Source organism: Capricornis sumatraensis, chromosome 1 (assembly GCF_032405125.1).
Source record: "Capricornis sumatraensis isolate serow.1 chromosome 1, serow.2, whole genome shotgun sequence".
Taxonomy (NCBI): domain Eukaryota; kingdom Metazoa; phylum Chordata; class Mammalia; order Artiodactyla; family Bovidae; genus Capricornis; species Capricornis sumatraensis.
The window spans coordinates 171,393,848-171,418,181 of NC_091069.1; the positions used below are offsets into that span (position 1 = coordinate 171,393,848).

The 24,334-nt window shown below is 38.8% G+C and overlaps 1 protein-coding gene across 2 annotated transcripts in view; it reads right to left on the minus strand.

Annotated features, from left to right (window-relative positions):
• The window catches only part of GPR156 (G protein-coupled receptor 156), an 81,861-nt gene extending 58,903 nt beyond the window's left edge, over window positions 1-22,958 (minus strand). For both annotated transcript variants that reach the window (XM_068979762.1, XM_068979754.1), the window contains exons 1-2: window positions 22,863-22,958; window positions 22,517-22,653 (exon numbers count right to left, since the gene is read on the minus strand). In XM_068979762.1, the coding sequence (XP_068835863.1) occupies window positions 22,517-22,653; window positions 22,863-22,958 (233 nt within the window). The remainder of the gene's footprint in view (window positions 1-22,516; window positions 22,654-22,862) is intronic.
• Window positions 22,959-24,334: the final 1,376 nt, after the last annotated feature.

Genomic DNA, 24,334 nt, shown 5'->3' on the forward strand with positions numbered 1-24,334 from the left:
TTAAAACAAACATACATGATCAAATGGGATTTATAATACTTTTAAATGTAGTAAAATCCATAAAAATTTTGAATCACTATTTTGTACACCTGAAACTAATATTATAAAAGAAAAGTGCATATAAGTATACAATTCAGAGAATTTTTGGAAACTTGACACACTTGTGTGAACAGTATGCAAGTCAAGAAATGAATTACTAGTGTGCTAGAAGTCCTCTTGCTCCCTTCTGTGACTGTGCTCTCCTAACTCTCCCTTCAACCTCCAGAGCTATCACTATCCTGATTTCTAACATCATAAGATTGTTTTTCTAGAACAAAAAAGTAATATTTATATTCCATAACTAAGAGATTTTTTGTATTTAGCCATTTTTAATTGTGCTAATTACATTCACAATGTTATGCAGCCAGTTCTACTATCTATTTCCAAAATGGTTTAACCCTTAAAATACTTTTATTGGAGGGGAGGGAGGCAGAGGGCAAAAAAAAATTTATTGGAGTATATTTCACTTACAATGCTATGTTATTTTCTGCTATAAAGCAAAGTATATCACTTAGACATATATCTACTCTTTTTTAGATTTTTTTTCCTCATATGGGTCCAGAGATTGGTTTTGCCTGGTTTCATATTTTACATTAAGTAGAATCATATAGGGTACAATCCTTGTGCATGGCTACTTTTGCTCAACATTATTTTTGTAAGAGTCATCCATATTATTGCATGTAGCTATAGATTACTGATTCTCATGGTTTCTTATAGTCAAGCAGTGAATATACCATGATGCATTTAGACAACTGTTGATTAACAGCTCAGTAGTTTCCAGTTTGGGCCTATTAGAAATAGTGCTGATAAGAACATTCTGCTGCTGCTAAGTCGCTTCAGTCATGTCCGACTCTGTGCGACCCCATAGACAGCAGCCCACCAGGCTCCACCGTCCCTGGAAGTCTCCAGGCAAGAACATTGGAGTGGGTTGCCATTTCCTTCTCCAATGCATGAAAATGAAAAGTGAAAGTGAAGTCACTGAGTCGTGTCCAACTCTCACCGACCCCATGGACTGCAGCCCACGAGGCTTCTCCATCCATGGGATTTTCCAGGCAAGAGTACTGGAGTGGGGTCCCATTGCCTTCTCTGAAGAACATTCTAGCATACGTATTTTGGTGAGTCAGTTTAGTTCAGTTCAGTCACTCAGTCATGTCTGACTCTTTGCAACCCCATGGACTGCAGCATGCCAGGCTTCCCTGTCCATCACCAACACATGGAGCTTGCACAAACTCATGTCCATCAAGTCTGTGATGCCATTTAACCATCTCATCCTCTGTCATCCACTTCTCCTCCTGCCTTCAATCTTTCCCAGCATCAGGGTCTTTTCAAATAAGTCAGTTCTTTGCATCAGGTAACCGAAGTATTGGAGTTTCAGCTTCAGCATCAGTCCTTCCAATGAATATTCAGGACTGAATTCCTTTGGGATCAATGGGTTTGGTCTCCTTGCTGTCCAAGGGACTCTCAAGAGTCTTCTCCAACACCACGGTTCAAAAGCATCAATCCTTTGGCACTCAGCTTTCTGTATGGTCCAACTCACATCCATACATGACTAGTGGAAAACCATAGCTTTGACTAGATGGACTTTTGTCGGCAAAGTAATGTCTCTGCTTTTTAATATGCTGTCTAGGTTGGTCATAAGTTTTCTTCTAAGGAGCAAGCATCTTTTAATTTCATTGCTGCAGTCACCATCTGCAGTAATTTTGGAGCCCCCAAAAATAAAGTCTCTCACTGTCTGCATTGTTTCCCCATCTATCTGCCATGAAGTGATGGGACCAGATACCATGATCTTCGTTTTCTGAATGTTGAGCTTTAAGCCAACTTTTTCACTCTCCTCTTTCACTTTCATCAAGAGGCTTTTTAGGTCCTCTTCACTTTCTGCCATAAGGGTGGTGTCATCTGCATATCTGAGGTTATTGATATTTCTCCCGGCAATCTTGATTCCAGTTTGTACTTCATTTTACATGATGTACTCTGCATATAAGTTAAATAAACAGGGTGACAATATACAGCCTTGAGTATTCCTTTCTCAGTTTGAAACCAGTCCATTGTTCCATGTCTGGTTCTGACTGTTGATTCTCGACCTGCATACAGATTTCTCAGGAGGCAGATAAGGTGCTCTGGTATTCCCAACTCTTACAGAATTTTCCACAGTTTGTTGTGATCCACACAGTCAAAGGCTTTAGTGTAGTCAATGAAGCAGATGTTTTTCTGAAATACTCTTGCTTTTTTGATGATCCAGTGGATGTTGGCAATTTGATCTCTGGTTCCTCTGGCTTCTCTAAATCCAGCTTGAACATCTGGAAGTTCTTGGTTCATGTACTAGCTTGGAGAATTTTGAGCATTACTTTGCTAGCACGTGAGATGAGTACAGTTATGCAGTAGTTTGAATATTCTTTGGCATTACCTTTCTTTGGGATTGGAATGGAAACTGACCTTTTCCAGTCCTGGGGCCACTGCTGAGTTTTCCAAATTTGTTGGCATATTGAGCGCAGTACTTCAACAGCATCGTCTTTTAGCATTTTAGTGAAAACATATATGTAATTTTTGCTGGAACTGCTGTGACAGAGGACATGATTATGTTCATGTTTGGTAGATTCTGAAGAGCTTTCTAAAGTCATTATAACAATGTGAAAATTCTTTCAACAATGCATGAGACTTCCAGCTGCTCTCCATCCTCCCCAACACTCGGGTTTTCAGTCTTTTTAAAACTGTAGACATTCAAGTGAGTGTATAATGTTATCTCATTTTGCCTTTACTTTGCATTTCCCTAATGACTAAAGAGGTAGAGCACTTTTCATTTGTATATTGGCTGCCTTGATATAATCTATTTTGAAGTGGCTATTTATATCTTTGCTCATTTAAAAGTTGTTTTCTCGGTGTTTTTCTTATTGATCACAGTTTTTTATTCTGGATAAAAATCTTCTGATGATATACATATTATGAATATATTCTCATTCTATGGCTTGCTCGGGGTGTCTTTTAGTGAATAGAAAATATTTTTGATACTTATATAAACCAATTTAATAGTCTTTCATGAGCAGTACATTTTGTATTCTATTTAAGACATGTTTTCCTGACCCAAGTTCGTGAAAATATTCTCCTACATTATCTTCCTGAAGCTTGTTTTATATTTAGATCTACAGCCTGCCTGAAGATGATTTTGTTGAGGTAGGATTCAAGTTGCGTATTTTCCCCATGTGGATAGCCAACTGACTTAGCATCATTTATTAAAAACTGTCCATACATGCTTGGCTCTGAGTTCTCCCTGTTCTGTTCCACTGGTCTCTGTTTACCCCTGCCCCCAAAGCAGACTGAGCCTGTTATTAATTACTAGCTTTATAATAACCCTTAACATCCAAAAGAAGAAGTTTCCTCACCTTGTTCATTATTTCCATGCTATTTTTTGCCTTTTGAATTTCCATATAAATTTGAGAATTGATATGTTGAGTCTCACCAGAAAAGAAAAAAAGTTCAGAATTTTTATTGCAATTACACTGAAACCATATACTAATCTGGGAGCGATTATATCTTGACAGTATTGGACCTTCTTATATCAAAGATAATATATCCTTTACTTATTTAGAACTTAAGTTCTCTTAAAAATTTTAATGATTTTCCACATAGAGATACTGCATCTTTCCCTAGTGTGTTAGTCAGAGTTCAGAGAAACAAAACTAGTAGTAATATATGGATTTGTCAGACAATTGGTTTATGCAATTTTGGGGGCTGATTCAGCTTAAACTCCATTTTTAGCCACTTCTGTTCTTGAATCAAGGTATCCCAAGGAGCATGCTTTTATTTAAGGGAGTGCTATTGTTGTTCAGTCGCCAAGTCATGTCAGACTCTTTGTGACCCCATGGACTGCAGCACTTCAGGCATCCCTGTCCCTCACCATCTCCCAGAGTTTGCACAAGTTCATTCTATTGCATCAGTGATGCCATCCAACCATCTCATCCTCTGTTGCCCTCTTCTCCTTCTGCCTTCAATCTTTCCCACCATGAGGGTCTTTTCCAATGAGTCAGCTGTTTGCCATCAGCTGGCCAAAGTATTGGAGCATCAGCTTCAGCATCAGTCCTTCCAATGAGTATTCAGGGTCGATTTCCTTTAAGATTGACTGGTTTGATCTCCTCGCTGTCCAAGGGACTCTCAGGAGTCTTCTCCAGCACCACAGTTCAAAAGCATCAATTCTTTGGCACTTTGCCTTCTTTATGGTCCAACTTTCACAACCATATGTGACTACTGGAAAGACCATGGCCTTGACTATACAGATCTTTGTCAGCAAAGTGATGTCTTTGATTTTTAACACACTGTCTAGGTTTGTCAAAGCTTTCCTGTCGAGAAGCAATTGTCTTCTAATTTCACGGCTGCAGTCACCAACCACTGTGATGTTACAACCCAAGAAGAAGAAATCTGTCACTGCTTCCACCTTATCCCCTCGTATTTGCCATGAAGTGATGCGGCCAGATCACTTAGTTCTTTAATATTTAGTTTTAAGCTGGCCTTTTCACTCTCCTCCTTCACCCTCATCAAGAGGTTCTTTAGTTCCTCTTCTCTTTCAGCCATTAGAGAGGTATCATCTGTATATCTGAGGTTGTTGATAAGAGAATGCTATGGATATTTTTAAATGTTAAAGGTCTATTCTCAGTAGGGCTGCCAGTTTTCTTGCTAAATGTAAGTCAGTTCATGTCACTCCTCAGTTCCAAACCCAACAATGACTCTCTGTGTCACTTAAAGTAAATGCCAAAGTCATTTGACCTACAAGGCCCTACAGGATCTGGCCTCTACAACCTCTCTGACTTCTCCTATTTACTGTCTCATTTACTCTGCTAGAGTCACACTGGCCTCCTTGATTTCCTTGAACACTGGGTATATTCCTATCTCAGGGCCTTTGCACATTCTGTTCCTTTTGCTTGAAAAAGTCTTTTACCTTATAACTTGTTTTCTATGTCCTTCAATCCATATTTAAAGGGCTTCCCAGGTGGCGCAGTGATAAAGAATCTGCCTGCCACTACAGGAGAGTCAAGAGACATGGGTTCAATCCCTGGGTCAGAAGATCCCCTGGAGGAGGAAATGGCAACCCATTCCAGCATTCTTGCCTGGAAATTTCCATGGACAGAAGAGCCTGGCAGGCTACAATCCATGGAGTCTCAAAAGAGTCAGACATGACTTGGCGACTCAACCACAAAACAATTATGAGATGGCTTTTAAAAGTTCAGAACTCTGTGGCCAACAGGGCATTAAAAGCAGACAGATTTTAGTGGTATGACAAAGACAGAAAGGATAGTTCAGAATGAAGGGCCACAACCAGAACTGGAAATCTGAGATTTTTGGATGCCACTCCCTGGGCTCCTGGAGGGATCAACCACCAGGAGAGAGAAAGAACAATAGAAAGCACTTGCTTATTATGGCACAATTTAATATAGCATGGAAAAAGCAAGCGAGTTCCAGAAAAACATATATTTCTGCTTTATTGACTATGCCAAAGCCTTTGACTGTGTGGATCACAAGAAACTGGAAAATTCTGAAAGAGATGGGAATACCAGACCACCTAACCTGCCTCTTGAGAAATCTGTATGCAGGTCAGGAAGTAACAGTTAGAACTGGAGATGGAACAACAGACTGGTTCCAAATAGGAAAAGGAGTACGTCAAGGCTGTATATTGTCACCCTGCTTATTTAACTTATATGCAGAGTACATCATGAGAAATGCTGGACTGGAAGAAACACAAGCTGGAATCAAGATTGCCGGGAGAAATATCAATAACCTCAGATATGCAGATGACACCACCCTTATAGCAGAAAGTGAAGAGGAACTAAAAAGCCTCTTGATGAAAGTGAAAGAGGAGAGTGAAAAAGTTGGCTTAAAGCTCAACATTCAGAAAACGAAGATCATGGGAAATAGATGGGGAAACAGTGGAAACAGTGTCAGACTTTATTTTTGGGGGCTCCAGAATCACTGCAGATGGTGACTGCAGCCATGAAATTAAAAGAGGGTTACTCCTTGGAAGGAAAGTTATGACTAACCTAGATATTCAAAAGCAGAGACATTACTTTGCCAACTAAGGTCCGTCTAGTCAAGGCTATGGTTTTTCCTGTGGTCATGTATGGATGTGAGAGTTGGACTGTGAAGAAGGCTGAGCGCCAAAGAATTGATGCTTTTGAACTGTGGTGTTGGAGAAGACTCTTGAGAGTCCCTTGGACTGCAAGGGGATCCAACCAGTCCATTCTGAAGGAGATCAGCCCTGGGATTTCTTTGGAGGGAATGATGCTAAAGCTGAAGCTGCAGTACTTTGGCCACCTGATGCAAAGAGTTGACTCATTGGAAAAGACTCTGATGCTGGGAGGGATTGGGGGCAGGAGGAGAAAGGGACGACCGAGGATGAGATGGCTGGATGGCATCACAGACTCAATGGACGTGAGTGTGAGTGAACTCCAGGAGATGGTGATGGACAGGGAGGCCTGACGTGCTGCAATTCATGGGGTCGCAGAGTCGGACACGACTGAGCAACTGGACAGAACTGAAAGTACTAAAGTTAAAGAATAAAGATGTCTGTCTTCTAAGAAGTTATCTTTATCACCATAGTCTATATTGTAGGCCATTTAATTTGTTCATTAAGAAACATGGAGTATAATCCAGGCACAATGAAGATACAAAGATCAATAAGATATGGTCCTAAAGCCAAGGAGTTCATTACCTGGTAGGAGAGACAAACCAGTAAGTTGTGATAGGTAACTGTGTACCTATCTATAATAATGGGTACACAAAGGAGGGTGTGTCTACTTCATCTGGAGATGATATTTTAGGCCTGACTGCAAGGAGGATAAACAGCATGAAAGGACTTTATAGAAACTGCTCTTATGCATTAATCTTCATTTTTCCTCATTATCTTCTGCTGACTCACCCATAGCTGGTACCCAAAGAAAACATCATCTCTGATCAAAATCCTAGATTTTTTCACTTCATTTTCAGCTTTGCACCTCTTTTCCAGCACTATTCCTGAAATCCAGTGGCTTCTGACATGATACACCACCTAACTTTGATTCTATGCACAATCCTTTGGATGTGATGACTGACATAATTTTTCCCAGCTACAAACTTTAACTCTCTTTTTGGTAAGGGTTTGTAGGATCTGTCCCTGGTCACTCTGCCTCATTCAATCATGGCCCTGCCACACTATCCCCCAAATGAGCTATATGGGTGGTATTTATTCTAGGCCTGCCTGGCTCTCCTTCCTTCTTGGCCAATAACCATCAAATTGAGTATTATAGAGAAGATCCCAGAAATCCCTGTAGGGCATAGTACGAAAGCACACTTTGTTGAAGCCCACAAGATCAGTACTGCCTTCTTTTCATGCCAGTCACTTCCCCTTCATCTCTAATTATTCAAACCACTCAGAAAACAGACCTGAAACAATTGATATGAGAGGAGCACAGTTCCCATCCCTGCCACAAAGCATTATTTTTTGAAAAGCTATTTCAAAAAATAGAATGTACTTTTTGGACTTGCTTGTGTTTTTCCACCCAGGTGATCCCTTTGATGTTCCCAGGAATCCTTAATCACATTTTACACAGTATCTTGAGCACAGTAGGTGTTCAGTAAACATTTACTATTGACATTGATAGATAAAACTCACTAAGGTGATAATACAGAGAGCTCAGGGATGCAAAGCATAAAGAAAAGTTGAGGATGAGTCTAATCCTTCTCAAAAGTGTGGAGATACTGAGGTCTTTTCATGATAATGAAAAATAATGTGAAACCTGGGGAGTCAGATTCTTAGAAAGGTTAAACAATAACATGCTTGAGAACCATGATTCATATTGTAATTGGACTTTCTGAAGGCAAAGAGAACAAATAGAGCAGGGTACATGAAGTAACTCATGAATGAACTGCCTGAATTCACTGAATGTTAAATGTAATTCACCTCTGCCAGATTCTGCCAGAGGACCTGTATGAGGACACTACTCAGGAAGGAGATATGGTAGAGTGAGCAGGCCACAGGGATGAACATATTCCAGCCATTTACCAGCATCTGGGTCTCTGGCTGCCACTCCAGCCCGGGGTACAGGCAGAGGTAGCAGATGCCTCCATGCAGTGTTGGGACAGGCAATCTGCCATGTGCATGAACAGCTCCACACATTCTTGCTGGGTATGCCCACAGGAGAGGCCCTGACTGCTCTTTACCCAGATGATTTTGCAGGGTTTTGTCTGCAGTGAGCAACCTTGAGGGATGAGTTAATATACCCTCCCTTCCAAAGAATAGGCTTGTTATGACTCACTATAAAAGTGATGAATTCCCCAGGCTTAGGTTGCTTTCCTTTAATGGCAGCCCCCTGAGTGTGCAACATCATCCATCATGGGCCCTGAATCATCTCCATGGGACTAGGGTCATGGGAACCAGCACAAAGTACATGAGGCTCTCCCGACTGCTTTTTACCATGAGTAATGAACTACTTTGAATCTGACCCAAGAGTCTCCTGTCCTTTAACATAAAACAGTAACAGGTTAAGTTGTTAATTTATAAGTAGGGCAAAATCTCACACCCATACTCATACTCAAAATCTCATACTCAATCCTTAAACTTCTTGATATCTCAGGAAGTCAAACCCCAGACAGTAGGGATTATTATAGGAATGTTATTTTTGATTCTAAGAAGCAACAATATGTAAATAACTACCATCAACAATCATTATCACAAATGACAGTGAGGTAAGGTTTTAGAATAAAAGATAGACTTTTAATTGAAGAAGTTTAGCTTCATGCAGAATTTATAACATTGCCCTTTTATTGTGCATTTCAGAAGAGGCACCAGGAGAACCTTCATTTGGAACTGAAAGGATCTGCTTTGCTCCAAGAGTTAATTTGGTCCTTACTAAACTGCATGAGGAATCTAGAAAAAAAGAGTGCATTCTTCCATATCAGTCATTAATATCTAGCACAGTTATCAGCTGAGTTTTAGGTTACCTAGCAGGCCCTTTGGAAAAGGACACCAAATATGGTAAACTTTTCTCACTCATGAGAACCTTCTCAGATAAATAAGAATGCTTCTAAATAAGAGTTTTTAATAGCTTTATTGATCACAACAAACTGTGAAAAATTCTTCAAGAGATGGGAATACCAGACCACCTTACCTGCCTCCTGAAAAATCTGTATGCAGGTCAAGAAGCAACAGTTAGAATGGGACATGGAACAACAGACTGGTTCCAAATCAGGAAAGGAGTACATCAAGGCTTTATATTGTCACCCTGCTTATTTAACTTATATACCAAGTAGATAATGCAAAATGCTGGGCTGGATGAAGCACAAGCTGGAATCAAGATTGCAGGGAGAAATATCAATAACCTCAGATATGCAGATGACACCACCCTTATGGCAGAAAGTGAAGAAGAACTAAAGAGCCTCTTGATGAAAGTGAAAGTGGAGAGTGAAAAAGTTGGCTGAAAACTCAACATTCAAAAAACTAAGATCATGGCATCTGGTCCCATCACTTCATGACAAATAGATGGGGACACAGCGGAAACAATGAGAGACTTTATTTTGGGGGGGCTCCAAAATCACTGCAGATGGTCACTGCAGCCATGAAATTAAAAGATGCTTGCTCCTTGGAAGCAAAGTTATGACCAACTTAGACAGCTTATTTAAAAGCAGAGACATTACTTTGCCAACACAGGTCCATCTAGTCAAGGCTGTGGTTTTTCCAGTAGTCATATATGGATGTGAGAGTTGGACTATAAAGAAAGCTGAGCACTGAAGAATTGATGCTTTTGAACTGTGGTGTTGGAAAAGACTCGAGAGTTCCTTGGACTGCAAGGAGATCCAACCAGTCAATCCAAAAGGAAATCAGTCCTGAATATTCATTGGAAGGACTGATGCTGAAGCTGAAGCTTACAGCTTTGACCAACTGATGCAAAGAGCTGACTCAATGGAAAAGACCCTGATGCTGGGAAAGATTGAAGGTGGAAGAAGGGGATGACAGAGGATGAGATGGTTGAATGGCATCACTGACTTAATGGACATGAGTTTGAGTAAACTCTGGGAGTTGGTGATGGACAGGGAGGTCTGGCATGCTGTAGTCCATGGGGTCGCAAAGAGTCAGATACAACTGAGTGACTGAACTGAACTGAAATAGCTTTATTGAGTGTAACTGACATACAATAAACTATGATTTTGTTTAAAGTACATGACTTGTTAAGTTTTGATATATGCCTGTGAAACATTCACCACAATCAAAGGATGAAACATCACCCCAAAAGTTTCCACCTGTCCGTTGGTCATCCTTCCTTCCTACTCTTCTGTGCTACTCCCAAACTGCAAGGCAACCATTCATCTGATTTCTATCACTACAGATTAGGTAATAAGAGATTAGTTTCCTAGAATTTTGTATAATTGACATACATAGTATGTAATCTTTTTTGCCTTCTTCCACCCAGCATAATTATTCTGATACTCATCCATGCAGTTCCAAGTATTAATAAGTATTTTAAGGTTGAGTACTATTTCATTGTATGGATATACCATACTTCATTTATCCATTCACTTGTTGATGGATATTTGCATTACTTTGCATTATTTGCAGTTTGAGGCTATTACAAATAAAGTTGGTTGTAAACATGGTACACAAGTAATTATACAGACATATAATTTTATTTCTCTGGATAAAAACCCAGGAACAGAATGACTGGATCTTACAGTAGCCATATGATGAACATTTAAAGAAACTTCCAGACTATTTTCCAGAGTGATTTTACCATATTACAGCCCCATCAGCAGTATTTCCAATATTTAATTTAGCTAGTTTTTTAATTTATTTTTTTATTGAAGGATAATTGCTTTATAGAATTTTGTTGTTTTTTGTCAAACTTCAATATGAATCAGCCATTGGTATACATATATCCCTCCCTTTTGAACCTACCTCCCATCTCCCATCCCATCCCACCCCTCTAGATTGATTCAGAACCCCTGTTTGAGTTTCTTGAGCCATACAGCAAATTCCCATTGGCTATCTATTTTACATATGGTTATGTAAGTTTCCATGTTACTCTTTCCATACATCTCACCCTCTCTTCCCCTCTCCCCATGTCCATAAGTCTATTCTCTATGTCTGTTTTTCCATTGCTGCCCTGTAAATAAGTTCTTCAGTACCACTTTTCTAGATTCCATATATATGTTACAATCCAATATTTATCTTACTCATTCTGACTCACTTCACTCTGTAAAATAGGCTCTAGGTTCATCCACCTCATCAGAACTGACTCAAATGCACTCCTTTTTATGGCTGAGTAGTATTCCATTGTGTATATGTACCACAACTTCTTTATCCATTCATCTGTAGATGGACACGAGGTTGTTTCCATGTTCTAGCTATTGTAAATAGTGCTGCAATGAACCATGGGATAATGTGTCTCTTTCAGTTTTGCTTTCCTCAGGATATACGCTTAGGAGTAGAATTGCTGGGTAATATGGTGGTTTTATTCCTAGTTTTTAAGGAATCTCCATACTGTCTTCCATAGTGGCTGTATCAATTTACATTCCCACTAACAGTGCAAGAGTGTTCCCTTTTTCCACACCCTCTCCAGCATTTATTGTTTTGTAGACTTTGATGATGGCCATTCTGATCAGTGTGAGGTGATATCTCATTGCAGTTTTGACTTGCATTTCTCTAATAATGAGTGATGTTGAGCATCTTTTCATATGTTTGTTAGCCATCTGTATGTCTTCTTTGGAGAAATGTCTGTTTACATCTTTTTGATTGGGTTGTTTGTTTTTCTGGTATTGAGTTGTATGAGCTGCTTGTATATTTTGGAAATTAATCCTTTGTCAGTTGTTTCATTTGCTATTATTTTCTCCCATTCTGAGGGTTGTCTTCTCACCTTGCTTATAGTTTCCTTTGCTGTGCAAAAGCCTTTAAGTTTAATCAGGTCCCACTTGTTTACTCTTGTTTTTATTTCCATTACTCTAGGAGGTGGGTCATAGAGGATCTTGCTTTGATTTATGTCATCAAGTGTTCTGCCTATATTTTCCACTAAGAGTTTTATAGCTTCTGGTCTTACATTTAGGTCTTTAATCCATTTTGAGTTTATCTTTGTGTATGGTGTTAGAAAGTGTTCTAATTTCATTCTTTTACATGTAGCTGTCCAGTTCTCCCATCACCATTTATTGAAGAGGCTGTCTTTGCCCCATTGTATATTCTTGCCTCCTTTTTCGAAAATAAGGTACCCATAAGTGCATGGGTTTATTTCTGGGCTTTCCATCTTGTTCCATCGGTCTATATTTCTGTTTTTGTGCCAGTACCATACTGTCTTGATGACTGTAGCTTTGTAGTATAATCTGAATTCCTCCAGCTCCATTCTTCTTTGTCAAGACTGCTTTGGCTATTCGGGGTCTTTTGTGTTTCCATATGAATTGTGAAAGTTTTTGTTCTAGTTCTGTGAAATATGCCATTGGTGATCTGATAGGGATCCAACTGAACCTGTAGATTGTGTTTGGTAGTATAGCCATTTTCACAATATTGATTCTTCCTACCCCGGAACATGAAATATTTCTCCATCTGTTTATGTTGTCTTTATTTCTTTCATTAGTGTCTTATAATTTTCTGTGTACAGTTCTTTTGTCTCCTTAGGTAAGTTTACTCCTAGATATTTAATTCTTTTTTTGCGATGGTAAATGGGATTGATTCCTTAATTTCTCTTTCTGATTTTTCATTGTCAGCATATAGAAATGCAAGTCATTTCTGTATATTGATTTTGCATCCTACAATTTTGCTAAATTCACTGATAAGCTTTAGTAATTTTCTGATACTATCTTTAGGGTTTTCTATGTACAGTATCATGTCATCTGCAAACAGTGAGAGCTTTACTTCTTCTCCTCTGATCTGGATTTATTTCTTTTTCTTCTCTGATTGCTGTAGCTAGGACTTCCAGAACTATGTAGAATAATAGTGGCAAAAGTGAACACCCTTGTCTTGTTCCTGATCTTAGGGGGAATGCTTTCAGTTTTTCACCATTGAGGATAATGTTTGCTGTAGGTTTATCATATATGACCTTTACTATGTTGAGGTAGGTTCCTTCTATGCCCACTGTTTGAAGTTTTAATCATAAATGGGTGCTGAATTTGTCAAAGGCTTTTTCTGCATCTGTTGAGATTATCATATGGTTTTTATCTTTCAATTTGTTAATACGGTGTATCACATTGATTGATTTGTGTATACTGAAGAACCCTTACATTCCTGGAATAAACCCAAGTTGATTATGGTGTATGAGCTTTTTGATGTGTTGCTGAATTCTGTTTGCTAAAGTTTGCTGAGGATTTTTGCATCTATGTTGATCAGTGATATTGGTCTGTAGTTTTCTTTTTTTGTGTTGTCTTCGTCTGGTTTTGGTATCAGGGTGATGGTGGCCTCATAGAGTGAATTGAGAAGTATTTCTTCCTCTGCAATTTTTTGAATGAGTTTTAGAAGAATAGGCATTAGTTCTTTTCTAAATGTTTCATAGAACTCTCCTGTGAAGCCATCTGGTCCTGGGCTTTTGTTTTTTGGGAGAATTTTTATCACAGCTTCAATTTCAGTGCTTGTAATTGGGTTGTTCATAATTTCTAATTCTTCCTGGTTCAGTCTTGGAAGATTGAACTTTTCTAAGAATCTGTCATTTCTTCCAGGTTATCCATTTTATTGCCATATAGCTGTTCATAATGGTTTCTTCTAATCCTTTGTATTTCTGCATTGTCTGTTGTAACCTCTCCTTTTTCATTTCTAATTTTGTTGATTTGATTCTTCTCTCTTTTTCTTAATGAGTCTGGCTAAAAGCTTGTCAATTTTGTTTATCTTCTCAAAGAAACAGCTTTTAGTTTTATTAATCTTAATATTGTTTCTGTCTTTTCTTTTTCATTTATTTCTGCTTGGATCTTTATGATTTCTTTCCTTCTACTAATTTTGGGGGGTTTTTGTTAGTCTTTTTCCAGTTGTTTCAGGTGTAAAGTTGGGTTGTCTATCCGATGTTTTTCTTGTTTTCTTGAGGTAGGATTGTTTTGGTATAAACTTCCCTCTTAGAACTGCTTTTGCTACATCCCACAGGTTTGAGTTGTCATGTTTTCATTGTCACTTTTTTCTAGAATTTTTTTTATTTCCCTATTGATTTCTTCAGTAACCTGTTGGTTATTTAGGAATGTGTTGCTTAATCTCCATGTGTTTATGTTTCTTATAGTTTTTTCTTGTAATTGATATCTAGTCTCATAGTGTTGTGGTTGGACAAGATGTTTGATACAACTACAATTTTCTTAAATTTACTGAGGTTTGATTCGTGACCCAAGATGTGGTCTATCCTGGAGAATGTTCCATGAGCACTTAGGAACGTGTATTCTTCTGCATTTGGATGGAATGTCCTGAGGATATCAATGAGAACCATCTCATCTAATGTATCATTTAAAACTTGTGTTTCCTTATTCATTTTCTGTTTTGATGATCTGTCCATTGGTGTGAGTGGGGTGTTAAAGTCTCCTACTATTATTGTGTTACTATCAATTTCTCCTTTTACGTCTGTTAGTATTTGTCTTATGTACTGAGGTGCTCCTATGTTGGGTGCATAGATATTTACAACTGCTATGTCTTCCTCTTGGATTGATCCCTTGATAATTATGTAGTGTCCTTCCTTACCTCTTGTAATCTTCGTAATTTTAAGGTCTATTTTGTCTGATATGAAGATTGCTACTCCAGCTTTCTTTTGCTTCCCATTTGCATGGAATATATTTTTCCATCCTTTCGCTTTCAGTCTATATGTGTCTTTAGGTCTGAAGTGGGTTTCTTGTAGACAACATATACATGGGTCTTGTTTTTGCATCCATTCAGCCAGTCTGTCTTTTGGTTGGGGCATTTAATCCATTTACATTTAAAGTAATTACTGATATATATGTTCCTATTGCCATTTTGTTAATTGTTTGGGATTGATTTTGTAGATCTTTTTTTCTTCTCTTGTATTTCTTGACTATATAAGTCCCTTTAACATTTATTGTAAAGCTGGTTTGGTGGTACTGAATTCTCTTAACTTTTGCTTGTCTGAAAAGCTTTTTATTTCTTCATCAATTCTGAATAAGATCCTTGCCTAATTTGGTTAGTCTTTTAAAATTTTAACCATTCTAATAGGTGTGTGACAGTATTTCATTTGCTTTTAATTTGCATTTCCCTTATGACTCTCTCATCACATGTTTATTTGCCATCCATATATCTTCAGTGAAGTGTCTATTCAAACCTTTCACTCTGTTGTTGTTGTTGTTGGATTATTTCTTTTATTATCAATTTTTTAGCATTATTTATATATTCTGGATACAAGTTCTTTATCAGATACATGACTTGCAGATACCTTCTTCTAGTATGTGGCATTCTTTTTAATTTTCTTAAGATTCTCTTTAGAAGAGAAGATGCTTCTAATTTTGATGAAGTCCAATTCATCAATGTTTTCTTTATGGATTTTACCTTTATTGTTGCATCTAATAAATCTTTGATTATTCCAAGGTCACAAAATGGTTTTCCTATGCTTTCTTTGTGAAGTTTAGATTTTATAGGTAGGTTTATGATCCATTTTGAGTTAATTTCTGAATAGGTGCAAGATGGAGATTAAAGTTCATTTCTGCATATGGGTATATAATTGTTCTAGCACCATTTGTTGAAAAGATTGACTGTCCCTTTTCCACTGAATTGTCTTTGCATCTTTATTGAAAAGCAGTTTCCCATATATGCATAGGTTTATTTCTGGATTCTATCTGCTCTATTGATGTATATACCTTTATTTCTGTAACAGTTAGTAATTAAGTAACTTACTGAATGTATGCATGCATGCTCAGTGTTGTATGACTCTTTGCAACTCCTTGGACCCACAAGGCTCTTCTGTCATGGGATTTCCCAGGCAAGAATACTGGAGTGAGTTGCCATTTCCTTCTCTAGGGGATCTTCTGAACCCAGGGATTGAATTGTGTCTCCTTCACTGGCAGGTGGATTCTTTACCACTGAATCACCAGGGAAGCCCTCCTTTTTAAATTAGGTGGCGTTTATTTCTTTTCATACTCCACTGGGTAGAAGAGAAATGATGAGAGCAGACATCTTGTTTCTGGTTGCAATGGCAAGCATTAAGCCTTTTACCATTAAAAATGGTGTTAGCTATTGGTTTTCATAGAGTCATTGATTAGGTTGAGAGCATCCTTTTCTATTTTAGATTGTTGAGACTTTATCAGGAACGTATGTTGAATCTTGTCAAATACTCTTTCTATGCCTATTGAAATGATCATATGGTTTTTTCAGTTGGTAAATATAGCATATTATATTAACTGATCTTTGGATATAAAAAACAACTTTGCATTCCTGGAATAAACTTCACTTTGTCATGAATTATTCTTTTGATATTGGTTGTACTCAATTTAGGCAGAGGAAACAGAGATCAAATTGCCTTTTCTAAAGCCAACTTGAATATCTGGAAGTTCTTGGTTCAGGTACTGTTGAAGCCATGCTTGGAGAATTCTGAGCATTATTTTGCTAGCATGTGAAATGAGTGTAACTGTGTGGTGGTATGAACACTCTTTGGCATTCCTTTCTTTGGGATTGGAATGAAATGTGACCTTTTCCAGTCCTGTGGCCACTGCTGAGTTTTCCAACTTTGCTGGCATATTGAATGCAGCACTTTAACAGCATCATCTTTTAAGATTTGAAATAGTGCAACTGGAATTGACTTACCTGGTGGCTCAGCTGGTAAAGAATATGCCTGCAATGTGGGAGACCTGGGTTTGATCCCTGAGTGGGGTAGAGCCCCTGGAGAAAGGAACAGCTACCCACTCCAGTATTCTGGCCTGGAGAATTCCATGGACTGAATATGTATAGTCCATGGGGTTGTAAAGAGTTGGACACGATGGGGCGACTTTCATTTTTAACTGGAATTCCATTACCTCCACTAGCTTTGTTAGTAGTGATGCTTCCTAAGGCCCACATGACTTCATATTTCAGGAGGTCTGGCTCTAGGTGAGTGATCACACTATCATGGTTATCTGGGTCATGAGGATCTTTTTTGTATAGTTCTTCTGTGTATTCTTGCCACCTCTTCTTAATATCTTCTGCTTCTCTTAGGTCCATACCGTTTCTGTCCTTTATTGTGCCCACCTTCACATAAAGTGTTCCCTTGGTATCTCTAATTTTCTTGAGGAGATCTCTAGCTGAATTTAGAAAAGGCAGAGGAACCAGAGATCAAATTGCCAACATCCATTAGATCATCAAAAAAGCAAGAGTTTCAGAAAAACATCTACTTCTGCTTTATTGATTACACCAAAGCCTTTGACTGTGTGGATCACAATAAACTGTGGAAAATTCTGAAAGAGATGGGAATACCAGATCACCTGACCTGCCTCCTGAGAAATCTGTATGCAGGTCAAGAAGCAACAGTTAGAACGGGACATGGAACAATGGATAGCTTCCAAATTGGGAAATATGTCAAGGCTGTATATTGTCACCTTGTTTATTTAACTAATATGCAGTGTACATCATGCGAAATGCCAGGCTGGATGAAGCACAAGCTGGAATCAAGATTGCAAGGAGAAATATCAATAACCTCATATATGCAGATGATACCACCCTTATGGCAGAAAGCGAAGAGGAATTGAATAGCCTCTTGATGAAAGTGAAAGAGGAGAGTGAAACAGTTGGCTTAGAGCTCAACATTCAGAAAACTAAAATCATGGTATCTGGTCCCATCACTTCATGGCAAACTAAACAGGAAACAGTGACAGATTTTACTTTTTTGGGCTCCTAAATCACTGCAGATGGTGACTGCAGCAATGAAATTAAAAGATGCTTGCTCCTTGGAAGAAAAGCTATGACAAACCTAGACAGCATATTAAAAAGCAGAGACATTACTTTACCAACAAAGGTCCATCTAGTCAAAGCTATGGTTTCTCCTGTAGTCACATATGGATGTGAGAGTTGGACCATATAGAAGGCTGAGCCAAAGAATTGATGCTTTTGAACTGTGGTGTTGGAGGAGACTCTTGAGAGTCCCTTGGACTGGAAGGAGATCCAACCAGTTAATCCTACAGGAAATCAGTCCTGAATATTCATTGCAAGGACTGATGCTGAAGCTGAAGCTCCAATACTTCGGCCACCTGATGCGAAGAACTGACTCATTTGAAAAGACCCTGATGCTGGGAAAGATTGAAGGCAGGAGGAAGAGAGGATGAGATGGTTGGATGGCATCACAGATTCGATGGACATGAGTCTGAGAAAGCTCTGCAAGTTGGTGATGGACAGGGAAGCCTGGCATGCTGCAGTCCATGGGGTCACAAAGAGTCGGACAGGACTGAGCAACTGAACTGAACTGAACTCAATTTGTTAAAATTGTGTTTAGAATTTTGGATCTGTGTTCATTAGCCTATGATTTTTCTCTTCTAATGTCTGTTAGATTTAGATATCAGGGTAATGCTTTCTTCATTAGAATGAATTAGGAAATGCTCCTTTATTTTCAGTTTCTTAGAAGAATTTTGTAAAATTGGTAATATTTTTGCAATAAGGGTGCAGTTTAGCTGGGTGCCTCTGGCTCAGAGTCTCTCACATGTATACCTCTTGGTGAGCCATGGCTGTAGTCCTCCAAGGGGAAAATCTGCTTCCAAGCTTATTCACATTGTTCTTAGCAGACCTCAGATGATCTATTTTCAAGCTCATTGACATGCCTATTAATAATCCTCAAGTCCTTGCTGACTACAGACTAGAAACATTAGTTCCTAGCCATGTAGGCCTCTCCACAGGACAGCTCACAAAATGGAAGGTGTATTTCCTCAGAGTGTAAGAGAAAGAGTGAAAGGGATCCCATACCCTTTTTGTAACCTTATTCCAAGTGATTAGTAAGCAAATAAACAAGTCCAGCCCACACACAAGGAGAAGGGATTTCACAAGAATGTGACAACTAGGAGGTAGGCCTTATCAGAGAACATTTTAGAGTCTGCCTACCATAGTTATTCATGACAGTAACTTATTATCCTTCTAATATGTATAGAATCTTTAGTGATGATAGCTCTCTCTCCTTACTTAGGTAATTAATCTTTTTTTCCTGACCTAGAAGTTGGTCAATCTTATTGATCTTCATAAAGAGCTTTTGCTTTCACTATTTTTTCTGTTTTTTCTTTTATAAATTTCCACTCTAATCTTTATTATTCCTTTCCTGTGCTTATTTTGGGACTCATTCACCCTTTTTTTCTGTTCTGTAAGATGGATCTTTCTTCTTATAACATGGAGTTTACGGCTCTAATTTCCCCTAAAGTATTACTTTAATGGCATCCAACAAGTGTTGACATGTTGTGTTTTCACTTTCATTCAGTTGAAAATACTTTCTAGTTTCCTTTCTGATTTTGTCTTTGATCATGGGTTATTTTAAAGTGCTAACAAAAGAGCTGGACATGACTTAGCATTTAAACAACATTTAGTTTCCAAATATTTCAGAATATTCCAGAGATTTCTCTGTTATGGATTTCTAGTTTAATTCCATTGTGGGTCAGAGAACACACTCTTTATGATTTGAATCTTTTTAAATTTAATAAGACCTTTTCTATGGCCCAGAAGATGATTTATCTTGGTAAATGTTCCATGCATACTTGAAAAGAATGTGTATTCTGCTGCTGTTGGGTGTAGGATTATACAAATGTCAATTAGGTCCAGCTGGTGGATGGGATTGTTCAAGTCTTCTATATCTTTACTGATTTTCTTTTGTAGACTACATTTAAAAATGTTATAAAAATGCAATATCAGTGACAGAATTTGAACATTACTAAACTATTTTTATTTTATTAAAATGTTTTTCTTACTCTGGCACACACAGAATCACAGGCAGAAATTTAGAGGCCACAGAAATGGAATGAATGAGACATCTAACTGTGATGCTGCACCTGTGAACAAATTTTCCTATTTAAGAAAGTGCTCTTGAAACTGGGTTATTTTATCTTTCCCTGTCTGACCTTGTAAGCTACTTAATTGCGAAATCTGTTTTTATTCACAATGTCTCTTAATATTTTATTCTTTATGCCAAGTCATGCGCCTGCTGCAGGCAAGACAGGCAACAAAACCTTCAACAGAATGAAAGAAATATTGGTGCTTCTAGCATAACACTGTTTATAAGTGTTCCTATTTTAACAGGACATATAAATGCTTCTAAAAAAACCTTGCATTCCACAAAATTGTGTATAAAAATAATGGGTTATGGGGAAAATAGTATGGGACCATAACATTTGAAACATTTAACTTTGTAACCAGAATACTAATAAAATAATAATTATCTCAATTAAAATGTTAGTACTCAGTAGATGTCCACTACCACTTGTACCCAGGATCACAGTTGATTTTTATAGCCTTAAATCTGCAAGAGATAGGTCCTTAAGGGCATTTACCTCCAATAGATAACATTGTCATCAAAATCTAATTTGAATCTATGTTCTCTTCAACAGCACATTGTTTTTAAAAACAAGAGAAATGTCTTTTCCATGTCTTCATCTGCTCCCACAACTTCATCAGATAGGGTCACATTGTAAAGCAGAATACCAGTTCTTGAAGTCATTAAACCAGCCACTTCCTGCACTGCCACAGTATTCTTAACTTAACGCTTCCTTCTTTAACTTAAGAAAAATTAGCCCTCAGTGCTTTAAACTATTGATTTGCTGGGGGGAAAAATTATATATGAACCAATGATGTTATTTTCTTATTTGCCAACTGGGCACTAATTTGCATTACAGAAATATGTTGCAGCTGAAAACAGGATACTCCACAGTTTTCTAACCTTGAAATGTGTGATTTTCCTAGTCATTTTCTTGGCAGCAGACACTGCAGGGATTTAAATCTCCTTCCTTCCAGGATGACTGAAAGCATATTCTGTTGTTGTTTAGTCTCTCAGTTATGTCTGACTCTTTTGCAACCCCATGGATTATATGCTACTAGTTTCCTCTGTCCATGGAATCTCCCAGGCAAGAAAACTGGAGTGTGTTGCCATTTCCTTCTTCAGGGGATCTTCTTGACCCAAGGATTGAACCCATGTCTCCTGTACTGACAGACAGATTCTTAACCACTGAGCCATCAGGGAAGAAAAAGCATATATGCTGAGCATTTATTATGTTCCTGTCTGTTCTAAGTACTGGAGACAGTGGTGAACGTGACAGAGAAGGTTCCTGTGTTTGTGGACTTTACATTCTGGTGGGTGGTACAGACAATAAACAGGTAAATCAACAAATATGGTAATGTCTGAGAGCGAGACTTGCTATGAAGAAAATAAATGAGTGATAGGATATGGCATGAGGTGTAGAGGCTGGGTGGCCATTCTATAAAGAGGTAACCTTAGATAGGATGATCAGGGAAGTCTTCTCTGCAGAGATGACATTTGAGCCAAGACCTATCAGATGAGAAGGAACTAGTCATGGGAAGATTTGGAGAAGACTCTCAGGCAGTGGGAACAGTAAAGGGACAGTAAGTCAAAGGCCTTAAGATGAGAGCAAGCTTAGTGTACTGTACCTAAGGAAGAGAGTGAAGAGTGGCTGGGGAAGCTTCAGGGGTACCCCCCGGGCTGAGTGCCATGCTTCATGGCCAGGCTGAGGTTGACCCAGCAGATCAAGCCACTTCTGCCTAACAGTTTCACATCCTCCATGCCTCAGATAGCCAGAGGCACCCCAAATGCCTAGAGACAAATCCAACTAAATGACCCTCATCTGAGTGCCAAGCCTAGCAATGGAGCAGAACACACTGATTACCACAAAATGTCAGGCTGGTATGGAGCCAGATGAGTTTGGCATCTCCGAGGGAGTTGCTGAAATTTGACAACAGGATCCAAGCAGAAATGTCCTGTGGGCCAGGAAGAGAGGGCTGGAGCAAGGCTTCTCATGAGGCAGCCTGGGACAGCTAGAGCAGAATGACAGCACAAAATGGGAGAGATGGGGTGGGTCCTGAGGGAACGACTGGATGGCAGTGAAGGAAAGACTCTTCAAGTCCCTTTGGTCAGTCTTGGGTGCCATACACCCTTACCTGGATGAACCGGTGACTTTCCAACTAGTCACAATTGTCTAGCAGAATAGCCAGGAGTGGGGCTTCACTATTTTTGCAGAATCTTAGCTTACCCAGACTGGCTTCAATTCTGCTGCCATAAACTTTAATGTTGCTTTGGAATATTTCTCTACATGATCTCTGTATTTAATACAAATACATTTTCAAAGGATCTCACCTTCCTTCATGAAGAGAAACTCTTCATTTGCTTTTTTGGATATTTTAGTTAGCACAATACTGGGAAGATCTTTCATCTTCTCAAGATGGATCTGTACTGCAAGGCCAGGCCTCCGTCACGGGGAGCGTCTCACATAGTTTAATGCCACAGTAGGACACAAGCTTTTCTGACACCAGCCAGCAGTTCATGGTGCCAAAATGACACCAACACTCTGGGCTTTATGTTTCAGGTGATGAAAGATGAGAAACTAGGCATGGGCTGCTTACCTGTTCTTCCTGCAGCGAATTGTGAAGCCAAGAAAGAAGGCGATGAGGAGAAGTCCACAGCTTAGGAAAGTCCAAACAATACCCAAGAGGGCAGGAGATAATGAAGAAATGGTCTTACTGCTGTGGTGGGAAGAGGTCTGAGAACAGAATGAAGAGAAGCTGTTAGAAATGAAGCTCTTCTATAGATCAAATATGAACTACCCCCATCACCGCTGAAGTTGGGACACAGGTGTCCTGCATAAACATTTACCCCTCCTCCCTCCACCACCACTATCATTAACAACAATAACAACAACAACATGTATACCTAAGCAGCAGCCCTGACACCCCATGGCTGCTCACTTACAATTGTAGTTCTGCAGAGATCATGAAGGGGTCTACGTTCCAGCTCCTGACCAGAAAAACCGTCACACAATTCAGAGCAGTTTATTTCAGGCTCCATGTCATCATATGCCCCTCTTGGTATGTGCCTATTCACAGTCTTGGTTACCCACTGGTAGGTAACCAGCAGATCTTTGACTAAAACACAACAGCAACTCAGATCTTTCCTTCAGAGGTGCCATTCTGGGGCTGGATCCTGGGTCAGAATCTGGGATGAACAACCCATTCAGGTGGAAGCGGAGAGTTATTTCACTAGGCTCCTACATCAGACACCTTCCAGGCTCTCCTGGTCCCCTGCTGCCAATGCAGACCACATGAGTGAAGAGTGGACATCTTAGTAACAATTAGGTCACACAAAGCGATGATTTTAGCTTGCCACCAGATGGCAGTCACTGCTCCAAGTACTCTCACACAGGTCCTGAAGGAGAGGAAAGCAATTAAACCTGTTAATAAATAAATGTTTTATTTATATGCATATAATTTACTCAAATAAACACAAACACATACATATATGTAAATGGATTATTACAGAGGTTTTAAAATATTTTATACATTTAACTATAATAGCTATATTTTTATTATATATAGTTATATATAATAAAATCTTATATATAACAAAGGTTTAAGCAAGTGAGCAAGTAAAAGTCACTCAGCTCTGTTTGACTCTGCAACCCCATGGACTGTAGCCTACCAGGCTCCTCTGTCCATGGAATTTCCCAGGCAAGAACAATGGAGTGGGTGGCTATCCCCTTCTCCAGGGGAATCTTCCTGATCCAGGGATTGAACCTGGGTCTCCTGCCTTGCAGGCAGAGTCTTTACCGTCTGAGCTACCAGGGAAGCATATTTTTATTATACATAATTATACACAATACATTCTTATATACAACAAAATTTTAAAATAAAATATATATTTAAATAAATATATTTCAAAATCTCTTTAATCAACAATACTTTTAAAACAAAGATAAAGCACATCTAACAATCTATAGATATAAAGCTCTACAGTCCCTCTTCAGATCCTTTCATGGCCCAGCACTACAAAAATTTTAGTTTACATATGTGAGCACATCTTCCTTTTTTTCCCTACTAGGAACGCCCCCTGGCCTTTCAAGATCTTTCTACGCACCTCAGGGATTAAGCTCTGTCTGGTCCTGGCTGATAGTGGGTTCAGGTGCCCCACAGTGTCTGCACACATTGTCTGTTGGTTGGTCCTGTGATGATCTATTCGCTCAGCGAATGGAGGAACATTCTATGACTAGTCGGATGAAATCTCAGAAGGATATGCAAACACTTTATCGAGTTTTTTACTCATTTGTTTTTAAAACTGTCAGACTACTAGAAAGGTTACTCAAGTAGTAGGGAGAGAAATTGAGGGTTCTAAAAATTCCCACAGAGTGAGCGAGTAACCATCTTTTCTCAGAAGATGACTACAATATG